Raw genomic sequence first — 8,935 nt, 5'->3', positions numbered from 1 at the left:
CCCTTTCCTCAGCACCCCCGCCGCCCGCCCCGGCAGGTAGGCGGCTCCCCTCGCCCTCCCGCCTCGCCGCCTCAGGGGGCCGCGCCCGCGGGACCCGCGCGCCTGTGGAGCCGCCCGCGGCGCGCTCAGGTGCCGGGACACGCGTGCCGGGGCGAAGCTCGCTCGCGCGCGGGAGCCGTTTCTCTTTTGTACCGCGAGCCGCGCCGTGAGGGGAGGGCGCCGGCGGGGTGGGGTGGGGGGGGTTGGAACCTGCCGCCGCGGCGCGTGCGACAGCGCTGACCCCGGCCTGCCCGGAGCCCCCCGGCCGCCCCCCGAGCGCGGCCACACGCCGCGAGCCCCGGCGCGAGGCGGTGTCCTGAGGTGACACCGGCGCCGCCGCGCAACTAGTTCGCGCCGCGGAGCCCCCCCTCTACCCCCTCGGGCGCGTGGCCCGGTCTCCCTTCCGGACGGGCCCCCTCCCCTCCTCCCCGCCACCCCGCGCCCCTCCCTCCCTCCCCCCCACGCCCCCGTCGCTCGGGCGGCCCGGCCGGGAGCGCGCCCGCCCGCCCGCGCGCGCGCCCGCGGTTCCTCGATTCCACAGGCGGTTCGCGCCGCGGGTGGGGGCGGGGCGCGCCGGAATCGGGGGCGGGGGGCGTGCGGGCGGCCGCCCCCCGGGAGCGGGGGGCCGGGGGGCGGGCCGGCCGGCGTGGGGAGTTCCTCGCTCGCGGACCACACGCTCCGCGGGCCAATCCCGAGCCAGCCTCGAGCAGTGTCGCACGCGGGACACGTCCGAGCGTTTGTTGGCAGGGGCCGGCGAGGGGGAGGGGCGGGGCGGAGGGAGGGGACTTGAGTGACAGGCGAGCGGGGCAGGCTGGGAGTTGTAGTTCCCCGCGCCCGTGGCCATAGCCATTTTGTAGTCGGGGGACTACAACTTCCAGAAGATCAAGGGGACCCATTCTAAGGTGCCCCGGGAATAGGCGGCTCAGCCCCGGGGCCGGGCGTCCTGGGCCACTCGGACCCAGCGGCCCCGGCTGCAGGTGAGACGCGAGGGCACGGGGCGGGGGGGGAGGGGAGCGCGAGCCCGTGCGCGGCGGCCCGGGGGGCTGGAGCGGCGAGCTCGGGAAAGGGGGTGAGGTGGAGCGACGGAGCGTGCCATGCATGGAGCTAGGGAGCCTCTCTCAATTCCACGCCCGGGCTTGGCGTGGGAGCCATGCCGGAGGGCTGGCTCGGGGAGGGGGCGTGGAGGCTCCGGGGGCGTCTGGTCGGCGGGGCGGCGGGGGTCCTCCGGACCGGGCCGCGGGTGGCCGGCGCCGGGGGCGGCGGGCGCCGGGTGGCGGGGCTGTGGGAGTGTGCGGCTGGCGCCCGGCGGGGAATTGGCCGAGGAGCCCTAACTTGTATAAAAGCAGAGTCCATTTAAAGTTGGGCTGGCTAGCCGCTCTCTCATTGGCTGCGGCGCTTGGAAAAAAGACTCGGCGAGCCCTCGCTGTGGTGCTGCCGCCGCCGCCGCCGCCGCCGCTGGAGTTGACTCTTCTGCTCGCACTGCTGCAGCAGCACAAACGTGACTTCCAACAATTTTTTTTTCTTTAATTTATCTTTCCCTTTTCTTTTCCAAGATGTAACTACAGATCAGACACTAAGGACCTTCACGTTTCGCTGATGTAGTTTTTTTGGAGGAAAAAGGGGGGGAGTGAAGGGCGTCGGTTTTTTTTTTTCTTTCTTTTTTTTTTTGTGTGTGTGTGTTTCGGGGGAAATTTTCCATTATGAGTGTTTTACTAAAGTGAATTTTTTTTTGTTGTTTGCTTCGTTCGTCTTTGGCTCCTTTTTTTTTTTTTTCCTTCCCAATTTCGGATTTATTTCAAGGCGAATCGGGCTTTGGGGAAGAGGAAGAAAAGTCGGATTACAAGATCTACCACCACCAACAACAATAAAAACCACCAGGATATTTTTTTGCAAATTTCTGACGGCTTTAAATTCATGAAGCAATTGTCCTCTTTTGCAACCAGCATTTGGATCTCAGAATGAGCAAGGAAAGACCCAAGAGGAATATCATTCAGAAGAAATACGTAAGTGCTCCTAACAACACATCCTTTGACTTGCAGTTTTAAGCAATGGCTGTGAATGTCAAGTTTATAGATAATTCTGCAGCTGAAGGGTTTTTAAAACACATCGTCCGATGAGGCTGTTCTCTTTCTTTCCTGAAAGAGGGCTTTTCAGGCAAAGTCGTGTCTGCCTAGTTTGGGTGAAAAAACAGATCGGTGTAGAGATACCTCAAGTGAATAAATTGACCTCGAATGACACAACCATAATCTAGTTTTAGATGAAAGGCAAGGGATTTCGGTGTGGAGATCGAGGGGTGGGGGGTTGGGGCTGCGGGAATTTAACCAAACTGCCGTCTCCGGCGGATTTGGCCCCATATTGCACTTTGCATGCAAATAAGCCTGTTTTTTATTAATGTTATTTAGGAAATCGTGTAACGCGTGAGTGTTGGAAGCCCCTTAAGTTGCGATCGAGGTCCGGTTATGGCGATCCTGTTCCTTGCAACTGGCACATCAAATTTAATGTATGTGGTCGTTTGGGCTTATCTGGTTCGCAACATTAAACCAGTTGGGAATCGTGTTACAGCGAATGCATTTGTTGGGATTGACTTTAATAATGGGGCTGGTTTTATTTAAAAATTCATGGTTTTCCAGTTGTAGAGAAAAGGCACCCAGCATAGGTGATGTTTTGGAGTAGGTATGTGAATGCATTTGTGACTACAGATCATTTCCCCCTGTTCACTGGGCTTCTGCAGTTGGGTGCTTATTCAGAGGTTTAAATGGTCTGGAATAGTTAAATTTGTTTTGTGCATAGTGCAGCTACGTTTTGATTGGCATGGGGAGTGTTTTTGTTTTGTGTGTTGGCTTTCCCCCCCCCCCTTAAGTTTGAGGGGGAGAGACCGGAGAGGGGGACCGAGGGATTAACCAAATATGCACTCGAGTGATCGGTGATTAGCAGCATGTTTTAAATCAAAGAGCCCGTTTTCTTTTTCTTAAAAATAAAAAGGGGGGGGGGAGGCAGGCGAACATACATTGGGAATTATGCAACGTTCAAAGAAAGTTTTATTTAACTCGTGTCGACAAATCGGCGTTAATATTTTCCCCTTTGGAGCAGTATGATGTGTGTAATGGGAGATGACCTTCCGAGACCCGGTTTTGTAAAAAAAAAAAAAAAAATGATGTATTTAATGGAAAAGCTGAATGCCTCCGCCACAGGACCACGACGATCTTAATCTTAAAGACACGTAAACTTTAACCAGAAAAAAAAAAAGAAAGAAAGAAACGCAGGGTTCACATCATCAATCCCAACTTCACCCAAGCTGCTCCCTAAAGAATTTAAGAATTAAAAGACATCCGCATTGCAGAGGGCTGGCGAGGATGCGAAGGACTCGCTCAAACTCGGGCTGGAGGCTCGGCGGGGCGACGGGCTTGCCTGGGAGCGTGCACCGCCCGCCCGGGCCGCGGCCGCTTTCGGGGGGCGGGGGCGGGGGCGTGGGTGGGGAGCCGCCACCCAGCAGATGCGGCACAACTTGGCGGGGGCGCCGCTGCCCCGGGTCCCCGCCGCCGCCGCCGCGCTCCGGGCACCCGCTCGGGGCGCCTCGCTAAGTTGGAGAGCCCCGCGGGGCGGGGATCGGGCCCCCCCCCTTCTCTTCCCCCCGCTCCCTCCCGCGCTGCCGGGTGGTCAGCGGCCGGTGCCGAGCCCCGCGGAGCTGGCGGCAGCCGGCGGGCACGAGTGGGGGCCGCGCGGGGCTCGGCGGAACCGCCGGGGCGAGGGCGGGCGCGGGGAGGGCGCGCGGGGGTCGCGGCGGGCGGGCGGGCCGGGCTGAGCGGCCGCGGGCGGCCTGTAGGGGGCGCGCCCCGCGCTGCGGGCTGCGGGCTGCGGGCGCCGCCGGCCGGCCCGGTCGCGGGAGGGAGGGCGGGGCGCGGCGCGGGGGCGGCGGCGGGGCGCGGCGCGGCGGGGAGGGGGCGGCGGCGGCGGCGGCGGCGGCGGAGGGCGCCCCCCGCCCGGCGCGCGCGCGCGGCCCAGCCCGGCCATGGCGGCGGCGGCGGCAGCGGCGGCGGGAGCGGCGCGAGCGGCGCGGCCCGGCCCGGCCCGCCCCGCGGCTCCCCGCGCCCCAGCCCGCCGCCCGGCGCCGGGAGCAACAGGTCAGCGCGCCCCCCGGGGCTCCGCCGCCCACCCCCCGCCGCGCGGCTCCCGGGGGCCCGGCCGCGCCGCGCTCTGTTGTCATTGTGACGTCACAAAGGGCCGGGCCCGGGTGCCAGCTGGGGGCCCCCGCTTCCGTGACGTCAGAAGTCGGGCGGGAGGTTCCAGCGCGCCCGGGTGCGGGGGCCGCGGGGCTTGGGCCCCCGCGCGTGCGGCCTCCAGGTGAGCGCGCGCGGGGGGCACCGCCCCGGCCCAGGGGCCCGCCTCCTGCCTGCAAGGACGCCTCCTCCGCCCGGGGCTGCAGGGGGGGCGTAGTCGCGGCCGTGGGTGTGCCCGGACTTGGGGTGTGTGTGTGTGGGAGAAGCCGGGAAACTCGCGCGAGCGTAGACTTGGGGGCTTTTTGCGGGAGGGTCACCTTGTGGCGTGGGCCCCTTGCAGTGCCGGGCAGTCGGGGTTGGGATGCTTTTTCCCAGGGGGATGCTCTGCTGCAAGCAGCTGCTGCTCCCCCTGGAAGCCTCGCGCTCCCACGGGGTCCCAGAGGGGCGGTGGGGTGGCACCCCTTCTCTCCTTCCCCCTTTAGTCTGCTGGGTCTCCAGGCAAGGGGGTTCCCCTGGCCTTCTCCCGAGTCATCAGGATTTGTGCTTGGAAGAGCTTCGGCCTCTTAAGTCCCAGAGGGGCTCCAAGTGGAGGCTGGCAAATTCGAGCATTTCATTTTCTGTAAAATGGGGAAAGTGAATTCCTGCTTCGGCCGCTTCATGACCTCCGAGAAGAGTCTGTGCGTTGAAGACGTGAAGCTGCTGCTGCTGTGTGTGTGTGCGTGCGCGTGCGCGTGCGTGTGTGTTTGTGTTGCAAGTTCTGGTTATTACTGGAGTTGGTGGAAAGCACCACATTACCTGCAATTGGTCTCAAAAGTCTTAGCTGCCTGCCGCGGTGCCATTTAGTTTATTGCCTTAGAGAAGCCGCGTTTGGAGGTGGGATTGTAGATGGCAGGCTTTGGGAGAAATGATCGTTGTATTTCATATTAAATGACATCCTTGAGAAACTCATAAATTGCAGCGTAATCCCGTCTTAATTGTGCTGGGCATGACTCCCACTTCAGTACCTTGAATAACTGAAAACACTTGCCTTTCAAAGCCCCGGTCCGCCTGGACAATACAACAGTGGCATGTTTGGCTCTGTGGGTATTCCTGTCCTTTCCATCTCTCCTCCGCTTGCCGGTTCCCTGGGACAGTAACAGATTGGACCCAGGCTTCTAAACTGCGTGCTCTTCTGTGCGTGCCTGAAGCAGGTATGGAATAATCGTGGCGGCCGCATGAAGATGATTCATGCCGTTATTACCAAATCTAACACAATTACCAGTTAGATTTCTGGGACAGCTCAGGCCGAATTTGTACCACTAGGTTGTAAGTTTTAAGTATCTAATTTTCTGATGTAAAAGTGCGGTGTGATTAAAACCGGGAGAAAATGGTTCCGAGATTCAAAAGCAGGATTTATTACAATTACGTAAACTTGCAAAGGAAAATATAGCAGGACACCGAAATACGAGGTAGGCTTTCTGAGCTTCGGATACAGTTGCCATATCCGACAGTCAGTCAGGCTGTTTCACATTATTTAATTGCTATGTTTTCTCTTTCCTGGGCTGCTCACATTCTTACTGTGCTGGTTTTGCCGTGGAAACCCTCTCTCGGCTCTGTAAGTCTTGGGCAAACGCAGTTCAGTATCTGTGAAGAGACTTTGTAAGGAATTACTGCCAAAGCAGAGTTCAAAGTTGTGCCTCTCAAGTTTAAGAGAAAAATTAGAGGCAAAAGGGAATCCAACTTGAGTTCTTGCTATTACTGAATGTACAGTAGTCTGACCTTGTGTTTCTTGTTTAGGCCACTGGCCTAAACAAGAATTAAAGTAGCTAACTATAATTATTTGGTGTAATGAATGGCTTTTTTTTTTTCTCATAGGTAAAACCAGTTACTATGCTGGGCTAAAGGCTGGCTATTGACTCATTTCCTGGTGCCTTGGAAGTAATACCGGTGTTAATATATATCCTGCTCCAAATGATATTTAAACCTGACTCATTTGAAAGAATCTTTTGGAGTATATTTAACTGGCTTCTGTTACAGTTTAAAAAAAGTACATCCTTAGCATGTGGGAGTCCTGGGTTCAGTCCCCCGCACGGCTTGGTTTCAGGGATCACCCCTGGGTACCAGACTGGGAGTAGCCCCTGCCAGGAAAAAAATAACCCCCACAACAAAATAAAATCTGTTTTCTTCTTTTCCTTCTCCCCCCCCCCTTTTTTTTTTGCTTTTTTGGTCACACCCGGCATTGCATGGGAGTTACTCCTGGCTCTGTACTCACGAATTACTCCTGATGGTGCTTGGGGAACCATATGGGAATCTGGGAATTGAACCTGTGTCGGCCACATGCAAGGCAAACGCCCTACCCGCTGTGCTATCGCTCCAGTCCCTCCTTTTCCTCCTCTTAAAGAAGTCAGAAAGCTTAAAACACTTGGTAAGGCTCACAGATGGTACTGGGGCAAAAAGCCTTGCAAAGTTGAGGCCCAGAGTTTGATCCTTGGTGCCGCATAGGCTGCACATAGACCCCACAACATGTGCACTAGCAACACAGTTAACGCGTGTGGGTCCCGCAGCCAGGTGTGCGCCCCTAAGTGTTATGGCTGGCTTTTGCACTCACCGTGTTCACCGCCCCTGGTGGCTGTAACAGCAAAGCAAAGGGAAGGGAGAAAGTTTAGCTGTCTTAGGTCTTTTTGGTCCCATAAACCTAGTTTCAAGGGTTCATGTCTTCTCGCCCTTTGCAGTCACAGTTCACCTAAGCACCTCCTGCCCTTGCCACTGCCTTGCCCGTTGGCTGCGGCTCACCCTGGCTGGGGTAGCCCAGGACCAAGTTCCTGGCCTGTGGGCAGCCCTGCGTGTGTGCCTCTGTCCCTTTTGGCTCCCGCTCGAGGCAGGCTTGCCAAGTATCAGTTTGTTTGTCTCCAAATCAGGTTATTCCAGTTAGACTTCTTATTGCAATTACAGTTAAATATTATGTAAACCTTTGGACAGAGTGTGAAATGAGAGTTGGTTTCTTTGAAAACTTTAAGTTCAGTGTTTTAGGAATGCTTCATAAAAGCAAGTGACCGAAAAGGCTGATCCGGGCCCAACATCAAGAAGAAGTGGGGGAAATCTGCAAGGAATGGAAACACATTGCAAGTGAATTTTTTTTTTTTTTTAATTCCCAGAGCCAGACTTTGGTTACATCTATATTCAGTTCTCAGCAAGGAGACCAAAAACATAAAAAACATAAAGTGGAGCATTGGAATCCTTAAAAAAAAAAAAAAATCAGTGACTAAAAGTAATATGTATTTCTGTTAAGATAAATGTCTATGCATGGTTATTTTTAAGTTTTCCTGCCTAATAAACTTTTCGCCAGCTAGTTTCTGGTCTTCGTACAGAGTCTTGGACCCCAAATATTAAACTAGATCCCCATCAAGTTCAGTGCTAGGTGGTGGAGTGGCTCCGTGTATTATTACTTTTAGAGTTAAGAAATAAATGTGTCGTTCACATTAGAGCAGGCGGGTTAGTGACCTGGCACCTAATTCATACAGAGTCCCGCCGTTTGTATCTCGGCATCCAGCAACTTGGCTGATTTTTGTCTTAATTGCAATAACCTCTCAGTCTGGTCCAGTTTCCAAGCCTTCGGTCGGCCTGATGATGGAACTGGGCACTGTGGACTCTGTCTCTTGGTTGAATCAGTTCTCTTTCAGCTTCGTTCTAGTTCTCAGGTCACTACGTTCCGGATTTCTCTAGGTCAGCACCCCACATTGCCCCCTGAGCCTCGGGGTGCTTTCCTGCACCCCAGCATTGCTGTTCCTGGTTTGTTTTGTCCAGTCGCCTTACCGGGCCCGCCTCCGTCTACTGAGTCCATCTTTCGGTAGCGAGGCCATGCCCTTGCTGCATGCTTTGCTTTTTTTTGAAGACAGTTTGAGCTAGTGAGACTTTTTTTTTCATCTCCTGTTCAGGTTGGACACTTTCTCAGGCCGGGAGCCGGCCCTGCAGTCTTGTGGTAGCTCACACTTGGTGTAGTTTTTTTTTTTTTGGACCTGGGAACCAAATCCGGGTCCTTATTAATATCATCCATGAGCTCCCCACCCCAGAGCCACAATCCCAGCCCTGCTCTCCTTTTCTTCTAGGTTTCTTTTTTTTTTCTTCCTCTTTTCTTTCTTTCCACGCCTGGCAGACTCAGGACAAAGTTGGTATAGAACTGACCTGGCGGGAAGTGGCAGTGCCACCTAGGTCATGCATCCTACCTGCTCTGAGGACTTCCTGTGCCCGTCACGGCATGCGGGTGGCTGGGGCCTGTCCCAGGGGACTGGGCAGGGTTGCAGGGTTACACCGAGAGCAGCTAGCCTTGCCCCCACACTCTAGGCTGCTTTTTTTTTTTTTCCCCCGATTTTTGGGTCACACCTGGCGATGCACAGGGATTACTCCTGGCCCTGCACTCAGGAATTAACCCCCGGCGGTGCTCAGGGGACCCTATAGGATACTGGGAATCGAACCCGGGTCGGCCGCGTGCAAGGCAAACCCCCTACCCACTGTGCTATTGCTCTAGCCTAGGTTGCTTTTTTAAAAAACATTTTGGTTGGGAGGCACACCTGGGCTGTGCTCAGGGTTTATTTTTGGCTGTCACTCGTGGCGGTGCTGGGGGACCCTATGGGGATGCCAGGGAATCAACCCAGTATTTAAGGCAAATGCCCTATCCTCAGCACTGTCCCACCCGAAGTACC

At 56.3% G+C, this 8,935-nt stretch overlaps 1 protein-coding gene across 2 annotated transcripts in view; it reads left to right on the top strand.

Annotated features, from left to right (window-relative positions):
- Positions 1–945: 945 nt before the first annotated feature.
- Positions 946–8,935, top strand: part of JARID2 (jumonji and AT-rich interaction domain containing 2) — a 224,763-nt gene continuing 216,773 nt past the window's right edge. The window contains exons 1-2 of one of the 2 annotated variants that reach the window (XM_055129559.1): positions 946–1,016; positions 1,840–2,042. In XM_055129559.1, the coding sequence (XP_054985534.1) occupies positions 1,998–2,042 (45 nt within the window). In that variant the 5' untranslated portion in view covers positions 946–1,016; positions 1,840–1,997. Of the gene's footprint in view, positions 1,017–1,480; positions 2,043–8,935 lie in introns of those variants that run through there. The other variant, XM_055129558.1, reaches the window with a different exon arrangement.

Source organism: Sorex araneus, chromosome 2, assembly GCF_027595985.1.
Source record: "Sorex araneus isolate mSorAra2 chromosome 2, mSorAra2.pri, whole genome shotgun sequence".
Lineage (NCBI taxonomy): Eukaryota > Metazoa > Chordata > Mammalia > Eulipotyphla > Soricidae > Sorex > Sorex araneus.
The sequence above is the reverse complement of the archived record's forward strand: the minus strand, read 5'-3'. Positions and strand labels throughout refer to the sequence as shown.